Source organism: Ambystoma mexicanum, chromosome 6q (genome assembly GCF_040938575.1).
Source record: "Ambystoma mexicanum isolate Mex_15411 chromosome 6q, UKY_AmexF1_1, whole genome shotgun sequence".
Lineage (NCBI taxonomy): Eukaryota > Metazoa > Chordata > Amphibia > Caudata > Ambystomatidae > Ambystoma > Ambystoma mexicanum.
The window spans coordinates 393,891,617-393,916,316 of record NC_090937.1 but is presented as its reverse complement, the minus strand read 5'-3'; the positions used below and the strand labels follow the sequence as shown (position 1 = coordinate 393,916,316).

At 48.0% G+C, this 24,700-nt stretch overlaps 1 protein-coding gene across 3 annotated transcripts in view; it reads right to left on the bottom strand.

Annotated features, from left to right (window-relative positions):
• Positions 1-24,700, bottom strand: part of MCUB (mitochondrial calcium uniporter dominant negative subunit beta) — an 824,863-nt gene that overhangs the window by 313,660 nt on the left and 486,503 nt on the right. For all 3 annotated transcript variants that reach the window (XM_069630878.1, XM_069630877.1, XM_069630879.1), the window contains one exon: positions 22,255-22,425. In XM_069630878.1, coding sequence (XP_069486979.1) covers positions 22,255-22,425 — 171 coding nt within the window. The remainder of the gene's footprint in view (positions 1-22,254; positions 22,426-24,700) is intronic.

Here is a 24,700-nt window from a genome sequence, read left to right as displayed (position 1 = left end):
TTTGGGTACACTACACGTGACGTTAGGGATAGTGTTACAGTCACGCCCATGTCAATGTCCCCTTTCGATCTTCGAAAGAAAGATGTAATACTCTGCGAATACCACTAGATGTCGGACTATATCCACAGCATGTGATTCTAAGCAGATTCACAAGCATCAGAAACCCTTTTTCATATGATTTGGGTTGTTTACCCAAATTGGCTCCTGAAAGTAAAATGGTCTTAGAGGCTATGATTACAGAATTGGAAGTTATGACAGCTATTTCCCAACTTCAAGCTGGTAAGTCTTCAGGTCTGGACGGAGTGCCAAGGGAATTTTATAAGCTTTTTCAAACTCAGTTGTCCCCTTTCTATGTGAGCTATATCATTTTATGCTGGGAGATGAGGAACTATGCCCTTCTATGCGAGAGGCGCTTATTAATCTGATCCCAAAACCGGATAAAGAACATAATTATCGTTCGATATCTTTGCTTAATGTTGATTTGGAGCCTTACGAAGATTTTGACCAACAGACTTCACAAGTTATTGGGGAAGTTATTCATTGGACACAATCTGGGTTTATGCTGCAGCGATTTGGTTATGATAATATTAGAATGCTTATCAATATTTTGGGGCTACGTGGGAGTGCTACCGCTGGTGTTGCAATGGTTTTTTGAGATGCAGAAAAGGCATTTGACCGAGTGAACTGAGCTTTTTTGGAATGCATGATGAGAGACATGGGGTTTGGGGACGTTATTTGGGGGACCGTAGGTTGGCTTCATGCTGGAGCAAAGGCTAAGGTTTGGTTGAATGGAGTCCTTCCAAAGGAAATTGTCATGATGAGGGGTACTAGGCAGAGTTGTCCTCTTTCCCTGTTTTTATTTAACATTGCATTGGAACCGCTTACAGCTCGCATAAGGCAGGAAGTGGATATCCGTGGTATATGTGTAGGGAGCCAGGAGCTAAAGGGTTTGTCATCTGCAGATGACATGCCTGTGCTTTTGTCCAAACCGAGGAAAGGTATTGTGGGAGAGTTTTCAAAGAAGTCGGACAATTTTCTGGGCACAAGATTAACTGGGACAAGACTGAGGTCTTTCCTTTGTCTTCTATGTGTACTCCAGATTGTTTGGTTCCTGGGATTGTAAATGGTTGGATCAACAAGTGAAGTATCTAGGGATTTATGTTTTACGTAACTTGAATAGGATTGTGGATTATAATGTGGATAGATTGATTAAGGTGATTTTAAAGGATGTGAGGTGATGGGAGAGGTTGAAGTTAGGTGTTTGGGATGAGGTAAACGCGATAAAAAGGACACTTCTCTCAAAAGTACTTTATATTATGCAGTCTCTACCACTGAGATTCACAGGGAAAAATGTGCAGAGGATTGACAAGGACTTTCAGAAGTTCCTGTGGAGTAGTAAGAGGCCCAGAATTCCAAGATTTATGTTGACACGTTGTTAGGGAGAATTCTCTTTTAAGACTAATTTCCCAAACCTAGTGAGTCCCCCAGCAGCTTTGCTGGATTTTTGGGGTTTATTTTTTTCTCCTGCTAAGAGTGAGACTCTTTTTCTCACACTCTTAGACATGATTTGAGATATCCTTTGACTTTGTAACGTGTTTTATGGGCTATGGGGTCTTTTACTCCATAGGGCTTCATGTGTTTTTGGTATGTGTGTTACACAGCACCCTCTGTGCAGTAACGCAGGGGTGTCATAGTGACCCCCAAACATTAGACTCTGTACCCTGGGACTGACTACTGTCTCCCAGGGCATGTAAAGTCACCATTGGCTTTACTAGTCCTCAATTGTGAACAGAACCAGTACAAACCATCATATTGTGGGCGTACTGGTAGGGGCAATTCGATTGCCCCTGTGTCTGTTGTTTGAGGGGGCACTGTCCAGTCCCCCCTGAGCGAGTTCTGGCTGTTGGCAGTGGATACTACTTTTTATATTCGACCGCGAATATATCCCTATGGGATTTTCCCATTGTTCGAGGCTAATACTTTTTAACATAGCCTCAAACATACCGCCGGTTTATTTATTGAATATTAATTCACCGGTTGGTATTTTTTTGCCAGAACTCGGTTCCAAAATGGCGTTTGTGTTCGCTTCTTTGACTCCAACCCGAAGTTGAGCCCTTTGTTCCACTTTTGGCGGGCTTCTGCACAGAAGCCCTCCAATGTGGTGCCACTCTGTCTGGGTACCACCGGGGGTGTGGGAGGGGGTTTAGGCACCCTGGACTGAGTTGCCTCAGCAACTCAAGTCACACTCTTGTGTGATTGGCCCAGTGGTGAGACAGGCGGCATGTTTGAGTGACAGCTAGGACTAATGAATGGGGGTTTTCTGCATAAAAGCAGGGCTTTGGGGACTGGGATTTCAGACGTCGCCACAGGACCAAAGAATCCGAAAAGGGAGAAGCTGAGCCGACCTGCAACGACGACACCACCGGTGGAGCCCTGCTGAACCGACTCACCACTTCTTCCAACGACAGAAGAGATCTTCATCCTGAAGGGTCTTCCTCCTTTGACTGGTGGGGATAACCAGTTTGCCCACCTTTTCGCCTCCCCGGATCATCTTGTGGCCGCCTTGCCTGTGCCAAGCACCCCGGCAACCGGGATACCACGTTTTACCACTACCGCGAATAAAAGGGTAGTACCTTTTTTACCGGAGAACTCCGCGACTGGTTTCTTCCCTGACAGTGCAACGACCTTCAGCTTTCCTCCACGTCGAGATCTTCTCTTCCTCTGGACGACGCCGCGACTTGCATCCACTGCCAGGAACAACTGCCCCCGCTGGAGGATTCTATCCACTTTAAAGGTACTGTGTCCCCCTGGCCTCCCTCACAACAGTCTGTGTGGGGTGTCTCGTAAATCCTCAACTTACCACTTGGGTTGGCCCTATGCTGGCTAACTGAACTTTTCTGAGCTGAACTGATTCCTTTTTAAACTCTCTGCAAGACTCTCCAAGCCTTTTTAACTGTGTGATCTTGGGCATATTGGTGTCCTACTCTCTCCAAGAGGGAGCCTGGCCTCTGAACATTTGGCTCACCAGTAGACTTTGACTTTCCTGCCTTGCTGAGTGCTTCTAAAGTATTGTGTTGTGTGCTGTTCCTGATTTCTGCCTTTTTCCCTCCCTTTTTCTTAACTTATTGGAGTGCCATCTTTAGTTAAGCGCTCACCTCTGTCTGGAAATAAGTGGTGTTAACTAAGACTTGTCTAATAAGGAATAAGGGATGTATATATATTAATAGTGACTGTGTTTTTGAACTTGCTTACAATAATAGTGCTAGAGTGTTTGTAAGTGTGTCTTTAAATAAATAATGATATACTTGATACCAAAGCTCTGGTCAGTGTTTGCCTGTGCTACTGTATTTTGGTACCTATCTTGTATACTCTATATACTGTCTAACTCTTCTTGAGAGAAGTCTTGCTGCTCAGCCACAGCTACCAGGTAAATCTGGGTGGTACAGACTGCTACCAATTGGGTTTACTGCCAACACCTGTAGTCTTAAGCCTTTTGCAGTGGTCCCTAAGGGAACTGCACAGGTTTCTGCCTAACACACGTCCTGTTGATGATGGTGGGTTTGGTTATCCTGATGTGGAGAATTATCAGACGGAGTTCATGCTGGTTGGGTGGAGAGGAGAGAGAGGTTGTGCAGCCCTATTCATTAGACAAAATATGTATTCTTTAAATAAACGGACACCTGGACGCAATAGTTTGCCTTCTATTGAGGCCACCCATGTGGCGCTTGTTTCTTGTTTCAAGGATAATGGGCAGTGTTGGTGGCTAAATTATGAGGCTTCACTGTGGCACAAACCAGCATTGCAGATTGATAATCGGTTTCTGAATTGGCACAGCTGGATCTCGAAGGGGTTACTGAGGATTGGTGATGTTATGAGGATTGAGAATTTTCTGAGTTTTGCAGCGGTGAGACAGAGATTTTACTTGGGGAAACGGGAAAGGGATAGGTATAGAGTGCTCCGAAGGCTGTTGGTACACAGATTGAGTTTGCTGCAGTCACCACTTGAGAAAAGGGCAGGGTTATGTAATATTTCTGACACTGCCCCGCGCATGGTTTCTACTTTTTTAAAAATTGATCCCTATGAAACCAGCCTATTTTGAACGCTGGGATAAGCTGGAGTGGGAGTCGGAGGTGGATTTACAGTGTGAGGTTACATAGATCATTGGGAATTTGTGTTGAAGGCAGGGTTTAGGGCAAAGCTGGGCTTGAATTTGAGATGAATTCAACAGAAAGTACTGGGCATTTGTATTGGATGCCAGTATGCATGCATAAACTGGTATTGATGGATAATGATTTGTGCTGGGGTTGTGGTTTGGAGGTGGGTACCTTACTGCATGCGTTGTGGGAGTGTACAAGGGTATGCAATTATTGGAAAGATGTCTTGGATAAATTGGACTTGGTGATGGGTATGTAATTTCCTCATCTACCATTGCCGTCTATGTTACTATCAAAGGCCAATAGATCTACTGTGGTCCGAGGGAATAGCCACTAAATAGATAAGTCATTGATGGTGGCTGTCAAACAAAAAATGAAGGTCTGGAAGACACAGAAAAAGCCAGAGGTGGAGGATTGGATTTACAAATTGCAAGTTTTGTCGAGTTTTGAGAAGGTTTTGTTTGCTAGATAAGATATGACTGAGAAATATCTTGAGTTATGGACGTCTTTCAAGGAGTTGCATGGTTAATCTGGGTGTCTGAGATAGTGTTACAGGATTGGATGTTGAGGTTTGTTGGGTTGTTGAGGGTGTGTGGTTTTGTGTATTGTCTTTTGGGTGGGTTACATACTTTATGTGATTTGCTATGCTGATATTTATGCTGTTGAGGTATAATAAGGTTACTCACCGTAGTGACCACCTTACTCCTAGTCCATAGTCCCCTTTCCTCCATATTTATGGGACATTCCTCCGTCCTGTGGAACGAGACCGGAGCACTTTGTAAAAAGCATCACATTTTTCAAAAATGTGCCTTCCTCTCTTTTTACACAGGGCACCACACGCGGCCGTAACCCCGCACTCCTTAGCTCCGCACAGCGCATTGCCCATCAGTCCTTTTCTATCGCCAAGTCAGAGATCTTTAAGCAATAATAGAGGAACCTTATTAGAGGGGGCGGCAGGCGGGCGTATGAAGGAAAGGGGACTATGGACTAGGAGTAAGGTGGTCACTACGGTGAGTAACCTTATTATACTCCTACGTCCCGTCCCCTTTCCTCCATACTTATGGGAGATTCCCAAGCACTCCTCACAGGAACTACAGGTGGATGGAAAACCTCTACTGAAAAAGGTTTTTTAGCACGGCCTGGCCAAACTGAGCATCAGATCTAGAGCTCAGGTCCAACAGTAGTGTTTACAAAAAGCTGATGGAGAGGCCCATGTAGCCGCTTTCGCAATGGTCTCCCAGGGGACATACTTTTGAAAGGAAACAGCAGCTGCCTTGCCCCGTACCAGGTGTGCGTGAATCCCTTTAGGAGGTTGGAGGTCCTGAACAGTGTAAGACTCCATAATACAGGCAGCAACCCATCTGGAGATAGTCGCTTTGGAGGCCTGTTTACCCTGCGGATTACCAAAGGTCACCAATAGTTGAGAAGAACTCCTAAATTCAGATTTTCTGTCCAGATAGAATTTAAGAGCTCTTCTAACATTCAGGCAATGCTAAACCCTTTTGGCTTCTGAAGCCGGATTTGGGAAGAAGACGGGCAAGGAGATTGACTGATTTAGATGAAAATCAGAGACCACTTTTGGCAGGAAAGAAGGATTCGTCCTCAGGACAACCTTATCCTTGTGGAAGACCAAGAAGGGATGCTCCACCGGCAAAGCCTGGAGCTCAGTCACACGTCTTGCCGAAGTCACAGCGACCAAGAAGGACACTTTCCACAAAAGGTGCTTAAGATCTACTGTAGCGATTGGTTCGAAGGGCTTATGGCACAATGCCGTAAGGACCACGTTCAGATCCCACGTCGGATGCGGTTTGCGAACAGGAGGGTAAAGACACATTAGAACCGCAGAGTGCCTTTTAACCATTGGATTTGATAGTCAAAAAGAACACTGGTCCGTGGATAAGTAGGCGGCAACAGCCGAAAGATAAGTCCTGCATGAGAGGACATGAATGCCAGACTCTGCCAGGTGAGAGACGAAGGACAGCACTGTGTCGATCGTAGCCACCCTGGGGTCCAATTGTTTGGCTAAGCACCAGTGGCAGAACCAAAGCCATTTGCTCCTGTATTGAGATCTCGTTGAGGGCTTCCTGGCTGCCTGAATAATGAACATGTTATCAGCAGACAGGTTGAGATGTTCTAAAGATCTGAACTCAGGCACCATACCGCCAAGCTGAACGATTGTGGGGAGAAGTGCCACATCTGCCGATCTCCCTGGTGAAGCAGGTCGGGAACCAATGAAGCCTGATCGGTGCACACACCGACAGATGTTGAAGCTCTGAAAACCATAACCTGGCCGGCCACCACGGAGCTATGAGCCGAAGAGAAGAGCTCACTGTGTTCCTCAGTTTGCAAATTGTCTGATGAATCAGAGGCATAAGTGTAAAAGCATAGGCCCTCATATTGTGCTAGGTAATCTTGAGAGCATCCCCCAGAGAGGAGGCTCCCAGTCCATTTCTGGAGGCATACAGATGAAGTTTCCTGTTGGCCGACGTTGCGAAGAGGTCCACTTCTGGAGTGCCCCAACACTGGAAGATTTGTAAGAGGACCTCCACTTTCAACTCCCACTCGTAGCTGACCATCGTTCGTCGGCTGAGGGCAACCGCAGTAACATTCAGCTGGCCCGGGATGTGTACAGCCACCTGCCAGATGCCATGCTGCACCGTTCCATTCCCAAATCTGAATGGCATGATCCACAAGAGGAGGGGACTTGGTACCCCTCTGTTTGTTGATGTAGAACATGGACACCACATTCGCCGTGCGGACACGGACCACTTGGTTGACAATGACCGGCCTGAACGCCTTGAGCGCCAGGAAGATCGCCAGGAGCTCCAGGTGATTTATATGAAGGAGCTTGTCTTGGGGCGACCAGAGATCGGAAACTTGAAGAAGGTCCAACGTCGCACCCCACCCCAGAAGGGAAGAGTCCATTGTGACTGTCACCAGCGGAGCAGGGTCCTGAAAAGCCATGCCCAACGATAGATTGCCCTGAGACGACCACCACAAAAGGTCCGCTCTCATGAAAGCTGGAATCGATCTCATTTTGGAGTCCGGATCCACAGCTTGACGCCAAGAACTCTGAAGAGCCATCTGCGTCCGCCTCATCTTGAGTCAAGCAAGAGGAAGAGCCAATACACATGAGGCCATGATGCGCAGAAGCCTCTGGAACCACCAGGCCGAATGCTCCCTGACTGCGCAAAGACCTGACACGTGGCCACCAGATCCACCATTCTGTCCCCAGTCAGGTATAGTCTTTAAGAAAAAGCCGGTACGCTCCGAAGGAGACAAGGTGAACGCCCCCGAAAGCACGCTCTCCTGCAGCAGCGGGTCCATCGGGTACTGGAACATCCAACAGGCAAATCATGTCCAGCACCCGGTCGTGAAAGGCTCTGACAGAGCGGGGCTGATCATTGCTGTCCTGATCCTCTTGTGCGTCGTCCAACAGATCCGGCTCAGGCTGAGTTGCATCAGGCACCCCATAGACCTGTCCATTGGGGTCAACGGAGGCAAGGGAGGAAGAGTCGGGGGAGGTCCAGCTGGTAAAGGCGGCGCTGGCGGAACGACAGGTGCCGCAGCTGGGACCGTCGGCACAGGCGGGCATATCTCCCTAAACAAGCCTTGAAAATACTCCTTCATGGGGTCGGAATGTAAAAGTCTTTGAAACTTGCCGAAAAAGACATCCTACGCCGATGATTTAGGCGCGACTGGAGGAGGCCTCTCATGAGCGGAGTAATTCCAAGGATGCCAGGGATAGGGTTGCCAAGAGGGCCCTTCTCCACTGGAGTCCACATAAATCAAGGGTGCCGATGCCGCAGAAAGCAAGACATTGTGCGGTAGGGGCATCCGAGCGTTCCAGTCATAAACTGGATGAAAAGGATGTGCACAAGGAAATCGATGTTCACCTGATAACCCACTACCCACACCTAGGGCCGATGGCGTAGTTGTAAGGGAGGTATCCAAAATGGCTTCCGTAGTTTTGGCAGGAGCGACCACCGTTTTGTCAGCACCTGAGGAGAACTGTGACACATGTTGAAGTGAGACAGGGGTCTCCCCAGGTGGGTCAGGGGTCTTCATCTTAGCCTTGATACAAGGAACCTCGGCTGAACCGGTACTGCGAGGTCTAGAATTGTTTTGAGACATGCTATCAGCCAGAGAAGCCTTCAGCGGAAGGACCTCGGCACCGCCGGTAACGGAGGAATTACGGTCCAAGACCTCACTCCGTGCCCCATCAACAGGTCTGGTGTCACCGCTTGAACGGGAGCGATGAGGAACACACCTCACCGACAAGACCTTAATAGGCCTCTCAGAACTATTGGGTCACCCTAGCCACCAAATGAGGCGCCTCGGACCCGAGCCCGGTATCTAAAGCCCCTTCACCACGGGCCTCAAACTTTTGTTCGGTACTAACAGCCTCAACTGAGGCCTCAGGGTGTACCCCAATGTTTTTACGGGAGGCTCCAGCCAAGGAGACCTTGAAACAAGCTTCGGTACCCGCCGCCACAGTAGAGCTGGGCTCACAAATAGCCCCCACAAGAGGGGCCTCTGTTAGGAAAGATTTCGTAATTGTAAGTAATTTTCCTTCGATGTGGCAACCCCTAAACTTTTTGCTGTTGTTTTCACCTTGTTCTTGACTTTGCCAGAGAAGTGCAGCCTTCTGCCGCACTCCTCTGGGCTTTCGCTCCTTTCTTACGGGGAAACTGACATGCCCTTAAGACAGTCAGTACCGGGGAACGCTGTTTCCCGTAGTTTCTTTTATCGTGTTGCGGCTTTAGTGCAACATGACACAAGAGGGCACTGTAAGCTAAGTTACAGCTCTCTTGGGTCTCTAGCCTTCTACAGGCCCTAGATACTCTTTTAGGATGGTATTTGATCGGTGCAAGTCATTCAGGGACTCGAATGGTGGCAGCGATCGTTTAGTTTATTTTGAGCTCCTTTTGGCGTTCTGAGCACGTTTTTCGCACTGAACCCAAAATGGTGGCCTGGCTCCCAAAATGGCCAGACCACGAGGCTCCTTTGTCCTGTCCACTGACCGTCTTGCTCCCTTCACCTTCCCCAGGTCGAGCGACCCGGGGCCTTCCTTATTTGGGCATGTACTTTCCCGCGAAACGTGGTTGCTTTCGCGGGCTTCTACATGTCGTTTGTGTGCCTCCAGGGTGTGGGCTGGGATGTCTGGTCCCAATACACATCCTGGGTGCCAGAGAGTCTAGGGTAGTGTGAATGCCTGGGACCACCGTGGTCCGTGATTGGTCCACGTATGGTGTGTGTGTTGATGAGCGGATCTCCCATTGGCTCCCCTCCGTTTTGGCGCGAAGGGAACCGTGGATAAGAGGGAGCTGGAAACACCACTACCATGTCGATCTCCTGAGTTCTCACGAACGAAGGAATACAGGAGCCAAGTATCCTGCAACCAAGAGGCTGGACCGAGGAATTGCTGGTGACCCGCTGAAGGAATCCTCCTTTGCACTGCTGTCGTCCTGTGAAACCCTTTCCTCCTTGGATCGAACCAGAAGGCCTGTACTGGTGCTTCGACCTTTGGAATAGCAGGAACAGCTATTCCCGGCGACTTCATCAACTCCTGCCAAGTAAGCCTTCGGAAGTGTCTCTGGGCCATCCAGTTGACTGACCAGCTTACAAGGGAGTCCTGCTCTAACTGCCGCCAGGTTGTGTTGTATTTCGAGTCCTTGTCACTCTCCCACGCTTCGTACACTTGGCGTTCCCAAGTCTGAAGGGAGGAGTGTACATTTGGCTCGAATACACACGGCCGCTCCGTTGTCCTGCTGCGGCAACAAACTGTGCTGGTTTCGTCGATTGGGACGTCTTTTTGCTCTACACGACTACGAGGCGTTCCCTGCTCTTCTGAACCTGCCAGCTGCTGAAACTAACGTGGAGAAGCCTGGGTCTGCTTGCTTCGGGGACCGGTGAGTAGTTTAGTTAGGATCTGGTCGCCCTCCTGCAGTATCCCATTGCTTTTCCCTGCTGTGTAAAAACAGCACCCTTTTGGCTGTACTCGCGCTCTGCTTCTGCCCGCTGTGGAGGCTGCGCTTGAGTTGCGGAACCTGTTCTCCTTCTGCTGTGCACTAACCCGAACTGCCTGACTTCCTCCGAAGAGCTTCCCCTTTTGCCCGTTGGCACCGGCGTGGCAGGTACTTTGAGCACAAGGCTCCACTCTTCGCAGGGCTCGGACTTCCATCTAGTTAGGTGCCTCTGAAGGCGAACTGAGTCTAAAGCGTTATCGCACTGCCTGTTTTCCTTCCCTTTCAGGTGGACTACATATTTCGTGCTTATAACGCTAGCGACTGTTGTATTTGTATATATATTGTGTTGATATGGTATGTGTTGGCTTAGTATTGTGATATTGTGATTTTCTCGCTACGGTCATTATTTTAAAGGCCTTAAAATAAATGTGTATCTATTTTTGATATAACAACTGTTTGGAGTAGTTTGTAAGCGCTCTTGCTTTGCGTGCTCATTGCGGGCTTTCAGTCACCCTCACCCCTCTTGAGACCTAGTCTTGACCGCCGCGATCGCTACCTTGATTGGTCTGGCTTGTCCAGAGGTTACCCTGTTCCAAGTAATTAGGTTGGCCTTCTGAACTTCTGCGCCACCAGGACAGAGTTCAGAAATCCGTCTTAACAAATTGGTGTACAGCGGTGGGATACGACTGAAGGTATCCAGTGTTGCGCTCGAACTAAGGCATTTCAGGTTATTCCAAACAGTGCACGTAGTGAATTGTTGTAATATAACTTTAAAAAGGCCATAGTCCTATCAAACAGTATGGAAGCAAATACCTTGTTAACTTTAAATGCTTCCAAATCAGAAACATTGAAGAAGATGTGTGCGGAGAGAGGTGTTTCCTCTCAAGGCACTAAATTGGAAATGATCCAGAGAATCGTGGCGTGGCAGGAAGCGCAGCTTGACGCTATAACTTCCGAGGACAGTGCAGAAGGTGGTGGGGCTGCTCTCACTGGTAGAACCGACGGTTCTGCCGCTGCACTGATCCATCGCGACCACGAGGACAGGGAGGATGTGATGTCTAATGTTTCCTCTGCCAGTGTTGATGGGGATGCTTTGCTTGAATTCAAGAAGCAAGAGCTGCGGTTTAGGCAGCAGGAGCTTGAATTCAGCATAGCAAAACTAAAAATCGAACAGGCAGAAAAACAAAAAGACAGGGATCACCAGTTGGAACTGGCCAAGCTTCAGGTTGCAAATGGGTCCAAGGGTCCTGGACATGGGTCTGGGGCCTCCTCTCATCCACGGTTTCCGAAAGATCTGCTCAGTGTGTATGAAGAAAGGAATGACATTATGGACTGGCTGAATGCGTTTGAGTATGCATGCAAGGTTCAAAAAGTTGACACTGCTGATAAGATTGCGTGGTTGCTCAGTAGACTGCCCCATTCTGGCTGTAGTGCCATTATGGAAATGTCGAAGGCTGAGCGAGCTGATTTCGCAATGTTAAAGCAAACTCTCATTTTAAAGTTTGGAAAGACTCCGGCCCAATATTTAAAGCGTTTTCGAGAGTATAAGAAAAAGGAAGGTGGTACTTGGGTATCTTATGTCGCTGAATCTTTGAAAAACTTAACTGGCTGGGTTGAAGGTTATAAGGTTTCTACCTTCGAAGGCATGATAAATCTTGTCATGCTGGAACATATTTTTGCTTCTTCTTCCCCGGAGCTTAAGCAGCATTTGGCCGATTCGAAGGAGATAGATCCTAAGAAGCTGGCCATTGCAGCAGATTTATGGGTGTCACATCGAGTGTCCCATAAGGACAAAACTCATCCTGGTAAGCAGGAGGAAGGGAAAAAGTCCAAAGATATGGAGGGTGGGGAATCTGCTAAATCTTCTTCCCATAAGGGCCACAAAAAGAAAAACAAGGGTACGACACAAGAGAACTCACAGGGTAGTGGAGGTTCGCCTCCGAAACAGAACTCTGGTTACAATAAGCCTCCCTACGTAAACAGACCCACTGGGGCTTGTTTTTCTTGTGGAGCAACTGACCATGTGAAGGGGCATCCCCGGTGTAAGGTTAGACCTTTGGGGGTCCACTCCGCTAATCTGGCCTTCTCCTCCTACGAGGAAGAAGAGATTACAGGAGCTTCCTTCTCCTCAGACTCATTTCCCAGCGGAATAGAGGCTGAGGTAGTTTTAGTGTCCCTGGGTTCCTGGGAGCCTAAAGTCGCAGAGGCTTATGCTAGGATTCCGGATAATACCAAGCACTACTTTAAAGACAGTGTGCTGATCAATGGAGTGGATACTCCAGCTCTTCGGGATAGTGGGTGCAGTCGCACTGTAGTGGATTCTACCTTGGTAGACTCAGAGGAAGTTGCCAGAGCTACTCTGATGCCCACTAAGTTGGCTGACGGCCCCCTCCGTATGTTTCCAGTAATACCTGTAAATCTTACTTTAAATGGTACAGCAGTCAGGATTCCAGTGAGCATTCAGAGAAACGTCCCGGGAAAGGTCTTGTTGGGTAATGATCTCAGAGCTTTAGGGCTCGTAGGAGACACTGCCGAAAGACCCTACACACGGTCTCAAGCACGGGCAGCATTGGCCAAGTCCAATACGCCGCCCCAGCCAAAGGGGAAACCCAAGGCGAAAGGAGTCTACAAGTCAAGACGAGGGAAAGAGAATATTCCCCCGAGCTCGCCTACCACTGCGGTGGAGGAAGTTGGTCAATCGCCCGGGCCTGACGAGGAGGTGGCGATGCCTGAAGTATTCGACCCCAACGATCATCCTGAACTAAAAGACTTGTTAGTTGAAGGAAGTCCTGATAGGGACGAATTCAGTAAAGGCCAACGTGAGTGCCCATCTCTGGAAGGCCTAAGGAGACAGGCCTGCTCCCAGCTTGAGGGTGAACCTCCTGGGAAGCATAGGATTTATTGGGAAGGTGGACTCCTGTATAGTGAGCCCACAGAGTCTACAAAAGGAGACCATAGGAGGTTGGTGGTTCCCCTTGCTGTTAGGCCCTTCCTCCTGCAGTTGGCGCATGAAGTTCCCCTTGCTGGTCACCTTGGTATGAAGAGGACCAAGCAAAGGTTATCCATGCACTTCTACTGGCCCAAGATGGGGGTGCAAGTAGAAAGTCACTGCAGGAGTTGTGCCTCCTGCCAGTTGTCTGGTAAGGTTGGCGCGACAATCCAAGCTCCGTTGGTACCGCTCCCAGTTGTGGGGGTACCATTTGAAAGGGTAGGGATCGACATCGTTGGTCCCCTTGACCCGCAAACATCCTCGGGCAATAGGTTTATCCTGGTGCTGGTCGACCATGCAACCAGGTATCCTGAGGCCATCCCATTGAAAACTAACTGCCAAGTCAGTTGCAAAAGCTTTACTCGGCATATTTACTAGGGTTGGCTTCCCTAAAGAAGTTGTGTCAGATCGTGGCAGCAACTTTATGTCGAAGTATATGCAGGCTATGTGGAAAGAATGTGGGGTCACCTACAAGTTCTCTTCTGCATACCACCCCCAGACCAATGGTCTGGTGGAACATTTCAACAGAACGTTAAAGAGCATGATTGGGGCTCTGGAGGAGCCTCAGAGAAGAAAATGGGATCTTCTTTTACCATGCTTACTGTTTGCCTACCGAGAGGTACCACAGGAGGGTGTTGGCTTCAGCCCCTTCAAACTTCTGTTCGGTCATCCCGTACGGGGACCCTTAGCCATCGTCAAAGAGGGATGGGAGATGCCCACTCCCCCTGTTACTACCAATGTAGTTGATTATGTGCTAGGGCTCAGAAAACGGATGGTACTTCTGATGGGCTTGGCTAGTGATAAATTGAAGGCAGGGCAAGCGCTGGTGAAACATTGGTACGACCAGAAAGCTTCCCTCATCAACTTTACACCTGGTCAGCAAGTCCTGATCATGAATCCTATAAGGCCTCGAGCTTTACAGGACAAATGGTCCGGCCCTTACACAGTGGTGGAGCCCCTGCGTGAGGTGAACTATTTAGTGGACCTTGGAAGGCCTGGACAGGCTCCAAAAGTGTTTCACGTGAATAGGCTGAAGGCTTTCGTCCCAAGAGTCGAAATCGCAGCACTGCTACTGGCGTCAGACGTTGAGGAAGAGGAGTCTGAACCTCTCCCCGACCTGTTCCAGAGCGGTCCTTCAGATAGCTCCGTTGAGGGTGTCCGAGTGGCCCCTCACCTGACTTCTGATCAGCAGGCTGAGGTGAAAAGTTTGCTTAGGCAGTTTTCCCCCCTGTTTTCACAGTCCCCTGGTTTGACACCTTGGTGCAAACATAACATTGACACAGGAGACAGTGTACCTACCAAAAGTAGGGGATACAGGATGTCAGATAAAGTACGGTCTTATATTAAGACCGAGGTCAACAAGATGTTAGACCTTGGGGTGATTGAACCCTCTAGTAGTCCTTGGTCCAGTCCTGTGGTGTTGGTTCCAAAGGCAGGCACTTCTGAATTGAGGTTCTGCGTGGATTACAGGGCTCTGAATGCTGTCACCAAGACAGATGCACACCCCTTGCCTCGAACAGATGAGCTGGTGGATACTTTGGGTGCCTCCAAGTACCTCAGCACGTTTGACCTCACTGCTGGCTATTGGCAAATAGCTTTAGCAGAACATGCCAAGGAGAAGACAGCATTTTCTACTCCAGACGGCCTTTACCAATTCCGGGTAATGCCGTTCGGGTTGAAGAATGCACCTGCCACTTTCCAGAGGCTTGTGAATCATGTGTTGAATGGGTTGGACGAATTCTGTCTTGCATATCTGGACGATATAGCAGTTTTCAGTGCCACCTGGGAAGACCATGTGAAACACCTCAGGATTGTGCTCCGGGCTCTTCAGAAAGCCCACTTGACCATAAAGGCTAGTAAATGCCAGATTGGACAAGGCTCAGTGGTTTACCTTGGACATGAAGTAGGTGGAGGGAGGATACAGCCTCTACCCAGTAAAGTACAAGCAGTACAAGACTGGCCTACCCCCACTACGCAAACCCAAGTGAGAGCCTTCTTAGGACTCACGGGGTATTGCCGCAATTTTGTGGCAGACTATGGCACCATAGCTGCCCCTCTGACTGCCCTCACAACTCCGAAGAAACCCAAGAAGGTAACTTGGACCGACGAGTGTGAGAAGGCCTTCAATGGCTTAAAAGACTCCTTGTGCCAGGCCCCTGTGCTTAGGGCCCCTGATTATCAAAGACCTTTTATCGTGCAGACGGATGCCTCTGACACTGGGATAGGAGCTGTACTATCACAAGTAGATGAGAAGGGTAAGGAACACCCTATCGGTTTTATTAGTCGCCAGCTTAAGGACAGAGAGCTCAGATGGTCCACGGTAGAGAAAGAATGTTTCTCTGTTGTGTAGGCCCTAAGGAAGCTGAGGCCCTACCTCTATGGGACCCACTTCACTGTGCAAACTGACCATAAGCCGTTAAAGTGGCTAATGAACATGAAGGGGGAGAATCCAAAGTTGCTTAGGTGGTCCATAAGTCTACAAGGCTTCGACTTCACTATTGAGCATAGGCCAGGTGTCCAACATAGCAATGCTGATGGGTTGTCCAGAATGTTTTACCGACCTAAACAAGAGACTCATCCAGGGGTGGATTAGTTCCCCCTGTCCATAGTCTGGGAGGGGCGAGTGTTAGGAAAGATTTCGTAATTGTAAGTAATTTTCCTTCCATGTGGCAACCCCTAAACTTTTTGCTGTTGTTTTCACCTTGTTCTTGACTTTGCCAGAGAAGTGCAGCCTTCTGCCGCACTCCTCTGGGCTTTCGCTCCTTTCTTACGGGGAAACTGACATGCCCTTAAGACAGTCAGTACCGGGGAACGCTGTTTCCCGTAGTTTCTTTTATCGTGTTGCGGCTTTAGTGCAACATGACACAAGAGGGCACTGTAAGCTAAGTTACAGCTCTCTTGGGTCTCTAGCCTTCGACAGGCCCTAGATACTCTTTTAGGATGGTATTTGATCGGTGCAAGTCATTCAGGGACTCGAATGGTGGCAGCGATCGTTTTGTTTATTTTGAGCTCCTTTTGGCGTTCTGAGCACGTTTTTCGCACTGAACCCAAAATGGTGGCCTGGCTCCCAAAATGGCCAGACCACGAGGCTCCTTTGTCCTGTCCACTGACCGTCTTGCTCCCTTCACCTTCCCCAGGTCGAGCGACCCGGGGCCTTCCTTATTTGGGCATGTACTTTCCTGCGAAACGTGGTTGCTTTCGCAGGCTTCTACATGTCGTTTGTGTGCCTCCAGGGTGTGGGCAGGGATGTCTGGTCCCAATACACATCCTGGGTGCCAGAGAGTCTAGGGTAGTGTGAATGCCTGGGACCACCGTGGTCCGTGATTGGTCCACGTATGGTGTGTGTGTTGATGAGCGGATCTCCCATTGGCTCCCCTCCGTTTTGGCGCGAAGGGAACCGTGGATAAGAGGGAGCTGGAAACACCACTACCATGTCGATCTCCTGAGTTCTCACGAACGAAGGAATACAGGAGCCAAGTATCCTGCAACCAAGAGGCTGGACCGAGGAATTGCTGGTGACCCGCTGAAGGAATCCTCCTTTGCACTGCTGTCGTCCTGTGAAACCCTTTCCTCCTTGGATCGAACCAGAAGGCCTGTACTGGTGCTTCGACCTTTGGAATAGCAGGAACAGCTATTCCCGGCGACTTCATCAACTCCTGCCAAGTAAGCCTTTGGAAGTGTCTCTGGGCCATCCAGTTGACTGACCAGTTTACAAGGGAGTCCTGCTCTAACTGCCGCCAGGTTGTGTTGTATTTCGAGTCCTTGTCACTCTCCCACGCTTCGCACACTTGGCGTTCCCAAGTCTGAAGGGAGGAGTGTACATTTGGCTCGAATACACACGGCCGCTCCGTTGTCCTGCTGCGGCAACAAACTGTGCTGGTTTCGTCGATTGGGACGTCTTTTTGCTCTACACGACTACGAGGCGTTCCCTGCTCTTCTGAACCTGCCAGCTGCTGAAACTAACGTGGAGAAGCCTGGGTCTGCTTGCTTCGGGGACCGGTGAGTAGTTTAGTTAGGATCTGGTCGCCCTCCTGCAGTATCCCATTGCTTTTCCCTGCTGTGTAAAAACAGCACCCTTTTGGCTGTACTCGCGCTCTGCTTCTGCCCGCTGTGGAGGCTGCGCTTGAGTTGCGGAACCTGTTCTCCTTCTGCTGTGCACTAACCCGAACTGCCTGACTTCCTCCGAAGAGCTTCCCCTTTTGCCCGTTGGCACCGGCGTGGCAGGTACTTTGAGCACAAGGCTCCACTCTTCGCAGGGCTCGGACTTCCATCTAGTTAGGTGCCTCTGAAGGCGAACTGAGTCTAAAGCGTTATCGCACTGCCTGTTTTCCTTCCCTTTCAGGTGGACTACATATTTCGTGCTTATAACGCTAGCGACTGTTGTATTTGTATATATATTGTGTTGATATGGTATGTGTTGGCTTAGTATTGTGATATTGTGATTTTCTCGCTACGGTCATTATTTTAAAGGCCTTAAAATAAATGTGTATCTATTTTTGATATAACAACTGTTTGGAGTAGTTTGTAAGCGCTCTTGCTTTGCGTGCTCATTGCGGGCTTTCAGTCACCCTCACCCCTCTTGAGACCTAGTCTTGACCGCCGCGATCGCTACCTTGATTGGTCTGGCTTGTCCAGAGGTTACCCTGTTCCAAGTAATTAGGTTGGCCTTCTGAACTTCTGCGCCACCAGGACAGAGTTCAGAAATCCGTCTTAACAGCCTCGTATAGTAATCCGGTGTCAATAGGCCTCTTACGGAGGCCCTCGGAGAAAACTCTGGTACACTTTTTAGGCCTAGAAGGCACCTGAGGGCAAGCCCCGGTAATAGAGCTTTTGACGCTCCTCCCAGACCGGGAAGACCCCGGGGAAGGGGTCCCCGGGCCGGGGTGCTCTAAAAAGTAAAAGAACTCACCGGGCGTTTCTTCTTTTCTTCGATGAAAGTAAGAAAATGCAATGTGGGGGACATTTAAGCGCCCAGACCGAAAGGGAGTCGCAGTAAAAGCACAAGTTCCACCGGTGGTCCGGACTCAAGCACTCTAAACAAAGAGGATGGGGATCTGCCCTAGCGAAGCGTCACTGACAAGAAGAACAAGTAGGAAAATCTAACTGAAACGGCATAGACGGACTCGCGGCCGCTGAGCCGGAGCAGGAGAGGAGGACACTGGAAGGAATAAATCTTCCAAAGAAGCAAGTGCGTCCAGTCCCGATCAAGCGGAGAAAAGGACTGATGGGCGATGCGCTGGGCGGAGCCAAATAGGGCGGGGTTATGGCCGTGTGCGGTACCCCACGTAAAAAGAGAGGAAGGACACATTTTTGAAAAATGTGATGCTTTTTACAAAGTGCTCCAGTCCCGTCCCACAGGACGGAAGAATGTCCCATAAGTATGGAGGAAAGGGGACGCGACGTAGGAGTATAAATGATTCACGCTTTATGTAATTGCTTGTTCTGTTTATGGAAAATGTGAAAAACGTATAAAATTAAAAAACACAACTGCTAACAATTCGGATGATGAATTTGGCTGAAATTTTGCAGACAATATTGTACGCAAAGGCCCCCGTCAGACTTGACCATTTGGGAAATATTAGTTACAAAATAAACAAAGTTCTTAAAATAAAAACAAAAAAAAGCACTTTCTGCCTAGTCCCCATTAATTTTTCCATAGACAAAAAAGGTCACATTTTTCACGACGCACAGGGAAAGCAACTGGACGGAATTGGACGAATTCCAAAACAACTTGTGCACAAAGCATTGACTCGCGATCCTTTTGTGGTTTGAGGTTATTACATTCAGTACTTTTTAAAATTCATGACGGAGAAGGTGGTGCCCCCTTCTCCCAAAGAAATATATCTCCCATGGTGCTCTGTAGGATGAGGGTTTTCAAAAATGAAAAAGTCACCATTTATCTTTTTTTCTTGATGTGACTTCTAGCCACGGCTATACCCGCGAATAGCCAAAAATAAAAAACCTGGAAATGTATCAGGCTAGAGGTGGGGGCAGGCAAGATGACACCAAGTGACATGTGGGAGTTGGTGGGATTCTAGGGACCAAGTTTGGAAGACGGAGCTCATACGTTTCTCCAATATCCGCTGGTATTGAAGGGAATACCCGCATCTACCCGAATTCTGATATGAAACTGCATCACAGTAATGAGTGTTGGGGGGAATGGGAGCGGGCAGGGGAGGCAAGGAAGCTATAATGGGAGTTGGGGGAGCAGGCACATATGAGGGCACATTTTAAGTGCATGGGAGGACAGGGAAACATTTTTCCCCCACCATTTTTCCCGATAACACGTGGGTATGCGATAACTACAGATACCTGTGGGTATCTGTAGTCCATTGAAATTATAACAGGTGGCTGCGACTATCTGTAGTTCACTGCTTCACTTAGCCATCCTCTACCCATTCTCCATGATACAGCAGCCTTTGTGGACCACTACAACTCGCTGCTAGTCAAGGAAGTTGACTCCCTGACCCCACACAAATCTTGCAAAGCAAAAAAACAACAGTCACCACAACTCATGGATCACCACAGATCTTCGCGAATTATGGGCAAAAAAGAGGGCAGCCAAAACCGCATGGCATAAAGAGCCTAATACAGCAAGCAAATCCCTCTGCTCAAAGATCTCTCTAAACTACACGCACGCCATTCACACTTCCAAAGCTGCCACTTATGAGAGATTTGTTAATGCCTCCTCCAATACCCAAGCTAGAAACACCTTATTGGCCCCATCCACTGTCATGCAAGATAACATCTGGTGTAGCAATGTCCAAGATGCCTTCACTGGGAAAATTGCACAACTGCAAGCCAAAATCAACACCAAACTCGCCCACACGCCTGTTGCCCTGCCACCCATCCATCAGCCCAGAACACCAACTGACTTCCCACTTTTCTACTTCCAACCCATCTCTGGTTCCGACCTTGCCACCATAGTCCATGGCCTCATACCCTCCAGGTATAAAGCTGACATCTGCCCAGCATCCTTTGTAAAGGAGTGTGCAGAATCCCTGCTCCCACTCATCAACAACATCGTTAATTCCTCCTTTGAATCCTGCTCTGTCCAATCCACCCTCAAGGAATCTGGATTACCCCTCTGCTCAAAAAATCCTCTGTGGACCCAGATATTCCTTCTCACTACCGGTCATAACCTCTGTGCGTGCCCTTCCTCTTGAAAATCAGCGACAGAGTCACATAAATCCAAATTCAATATTTCCATGAAACTCACTACACACTGAGCCCTCGGCAATCCGGCTTCTGCCCCAGACATGGAACTGATCCAGCCCACCTAGACCTCAAGAACCAACTTGATGATGCAAACGACAATGGAAACCTCACTCTCCTTTTACTCCTCAACCTTTCTGCAACCTTTGACCTTGTCGACGACCAGCAGACTCTTTGCCACCACCTCACGTCCTCTGCTCACTTCTCCCTTGATGCCACCAAATGGATCGCATCCTTCCTTGCCAACAGAACATACAGAGTCTTCGCCGGCGATGCTGTTGCCCCACCCACACCAATCTCCTGCGGTGTCCCTCAAGGCTCCTATGACCCCCCACCCTCTACAATGTCTACACAAAGCCCCTATTTGACTACCTCGACTCTCTAGGTATCACCTTCACAAACTATGCCGATGACACCCAAATACTCATCCCCTTACTGGTGACTGCACAAATGACACCCTCAAAGTGAACACCATCTACGAAATGATGCAAACCTGGATGATCACGCACAGCCTCTGCCTGAATGATGAGAAAACAGAGTTGCTTCTCATTGGAACTCCTGCCTGCCTCTCCAAACTGGACAATACCTTCAATCTCTTCATCATCGATGGCTACAAAATCCCAGTTGTCTCATCTGTAAAAACCTTGGGTGTACCCACACTCAATATGTCACGGCAAGTTAATCACACTGCTTCCTCCTCATGCCACGTAGCTCATCAATGCAAGCAAACCTTTCCATTCCATAGAGAATCGCCCCACAGTTGCACGAGCGCTCATCGGATCTAAACTAGACTATTGCAACACGCTACTTTGTGGCACTACTGAAAAAAACCTAAACAAACTCCAAATAATACAAAACACTCTCTGTGCCGCACTGCACCTGGGAAAGCATGACCACATCTCTGAAGCCAGAATATCTGTCCACTGGCTCCTTGTCAGAAAAAAAATCATATTTAAAATTATTTTAATCAACCGCCAATGTTTGTCTAACAATGCACTCTCATACCTTGCTCAAAGACTCAACAGATACACTCCTGTGAGGACACTAAGATCAGCTCACAGTCACTGCCTCGTCACGCCAAGATTCAACTGCAAAAGAGCAGGGAGCTCCCTGTTTGAAAACTCAAAACTCATCTGTTCAACTAACCTCAATGCATACTTCTGCCTTCCATCCTCACTGTAACTAGCACCTAGATGCCGGGTATGGAAAAAGAATGTATATATTTATTTTTTAGTGTTTAGTGTTCTGAAATACAAAGTGGGAACGGCCAAAGGCCAGGGCCTCTGGCCATGGCCAAACTCCATAGGCAGTGGTGTGGAAACAAAACTATGGTATAACAAAACCCCTGAAATTCGATGAGAAAAACTATAGTTAAAAGGTCAGTAAGGTGAAAACCTTAACGCAACAAAACCCCTGAAATTCAACGTATTCCGGAACTTAGGACCGGTTTAAACCGGTGTGTTCCTGTTGGGAACCCCCAGAGCACATATATATGTATATTATAAGAGAAGGGATTCATAATGTCAAACAAAATGGCATTATGGGGGTTATAGCATTATGGCAGATATCAATGGGAATGTGCCGAGTTAAGCCGGTACTGAGGTCCCTAATGTGCTGAATTTCAGGGCTTTTGTTGTGTTATGTTTTTCACCTTACTGACCTTTAACTAAAGTGTTTTTCATTGAAGATAGATAGATAGATAGATAGATAGATAGATAGATAGATAGATAGATAGATAGATAGATAGATAGATAGATAGATAGATAGATAGGCTAGATAAACAGCGAGCAAGAGCAACATCAGGAAAAGGGTGTCCTGTCTATTATAACAAAATGGGTTCTACCGGGAACACAACGGCGTTCCGTTTTAAAGAAAGCAGGTGGGTCCAAAGCCATCAGTAACACTATAAAACGTGTTGGTTTGATACCTGTTGAGCAGATGGCTGCAGTGTCGATGCCTTTGTCTTCCTTCTGGATGTCCTGCAGGAAGCTCCCCACAGTCATGATCATCGGTTTCACAGTGAACTGGCAGCGCTCTTTCCGAGACGGAAGCAAGACATTTATCACAGGAAGACCGTGTTTGTAATAAACTGTGACATCTAAGATAGGGAAAGAAGAATAATCATGTCAAATTCAATGCTTTGTCCATTTTCTGAATTCACACTTCAAATTACTTTGTTAACAGATTCCTTTTTCATGCGATGAAATGAATGGATTTGTTCAGGAGCGTGAACATAAAGGGTACTTTTAAAACTTGAAGAGCAGAACTAGCGGCAGAAGTGGTCTGCTGTGGAGACTCGTGGTGGCAGTCTTACCAATGCTAATTTTTGGAGGTGGGCTGATTGTGTGAGAACTGCTGCGGACACTTAAAAGATCCTAATCTGCGCGGAGTGCAGGCACAGAAGTGGTGGCAGAAGTGGTCTGCCGTGGAGAATCGTGGTGGCAGTTTTTTTCAGTGCTAATTGTTGCAGGTGGGCTGATTGTGTGAACTGCTGCGGTCACTGTTAAAAGCTCCTAATGTGCGCAGAGTGCGGCACGGAAGTGGTGTCAGAAGTGGTCTGTCTTGGTCCGCAGTGGAAGCTGTTGAGCTGCTAAGTTGGAGCCCTAAGGAATAACAGCAAGCAGAACCCTGCAGTTCGACCACAGAAACCACTGGTAGTGAGTGTTTACCCTCTGGATTAAGTCTCCAGTGTTTTACCCTCTATATACCTTAATTGACTATATCTGCTGCCACCGACCGAATAAGCACAAGCCAGTATGCCATAAATGAGCTCATATTCCTTGCGCAGTAAACACATCGACCCCCATGTGCAAATCACAGAAGAAGTCACAAAAGATCTCTCCCGTGAGCGCTCCTCATATATCCCTAATGGACAATACAATCCTAAAAACAGCTGTATTAATCTCGGAGCGCAACTCCAGGGACTACTACAACACTCTAATGAGGCAAATATGACAGATCAACAGGAACGTAGAATAGCTTTTCCCTCCGAACCATAGTCTATCCGGGATACAAATCTCTCCCGATCCCCGTATTTGGTTTTGACCGAGTCGCTGAAATCTATGCTATTTGGGATCATCCTTCACCCTTGCAATTACCAGAATCTCCTATTAACATGTTTATGAGAACAGCTTTGGGTATGTCAATAAATGAAGCCCCTAACACCTCAGGCTCAGTGTTGCACGCTCTAAATTTTAACCTATCTCAATTGGTGAAATCCTATGAATGGATATCTGAAGAGTTCCCGGAACGAAATACCATCACCTCAATGGCTGACAAATGGGCATTTTTTGGAGGGTTTATCTACGGTTCAGTTAATAAAATTCCAGATAAACCCACCCTACGTCCCCTTACTGTCTCCTTACTGGCAGACGGGAAAAATTGCTCCAGGTGGACATGGCGTTTTCTTCTACAATCACTGTGCAAAGTGAGTCCCCCACTGTGATACAGGAAACTCAGAGATTGGATTGCGAGTAGAAGCTAATGCTACTCGCTGTCCTTCACAGATGCATGATAAAAGCACAAACAACAATTCTGTACTAGTTCATTTGGAAAAGACACCCAAAATATTAAAAACTTGCCGAAACAAACAAGGCGAGGCTCACGAAAACCTCTGAGAAACCTCAAATCAAGTAGCAAAAAGGACATGGAGCCCCTTGTGCATTATGCTGAGGAAGATCCTAACTGTGACCCCTCAACCTCAAAAGCGGCTGTTGAAGTGGCAACAAAAGGAACAATGATGTCTCTGCCAAGGAAGGCAAAGCGCAAAAGTAAAAATATTAAAAGCCCGGTTTCCTATGAGTAATGGCTCAATTAAGTTCTTTTTGAAGTGAACCAGAGGAACGAAATGTGAGTGACTTCTCAGTATACCCAGAGATGAATTATGAGGAAGATGTACTGGACAACATTGCAGTTCCAGGATCATCAGCACCTGCTATCATCGCTTCAACTATGGAAACAGCAAAAATGGCCATGGTTTTAAAACCCTTGGCACTGATTGTTCTACCACGGACTAATTGCCAAGCCGAGTCTAATGAGTCTAAACGGAAATCAGTGATCAATGAATATACTGGAACACAAATTGCACAGAGCAAGAACAATATCAGAGTAGGCTTTTATGAGAACCGGGCAAATGTGAGAGTTGCTTTATCCTCACGCCCCTCTCCGAGAGGCTTGAAAAATCATTCACTGCCCTTTCTGACTTCAGAAGAAAGGAGAATGAAGATTAATCAAACCAGGAAGACTTCTGCATAGCTGTGTGTAAGGAACATGGGCACTGTTCCTCCGCCTAACGTATCATGTTGCAATCGAAGCTACGACATAGATAAGCCTGCTCGGCAGAACTTACCATTGGGTGAAAAGTGATCTGCCAG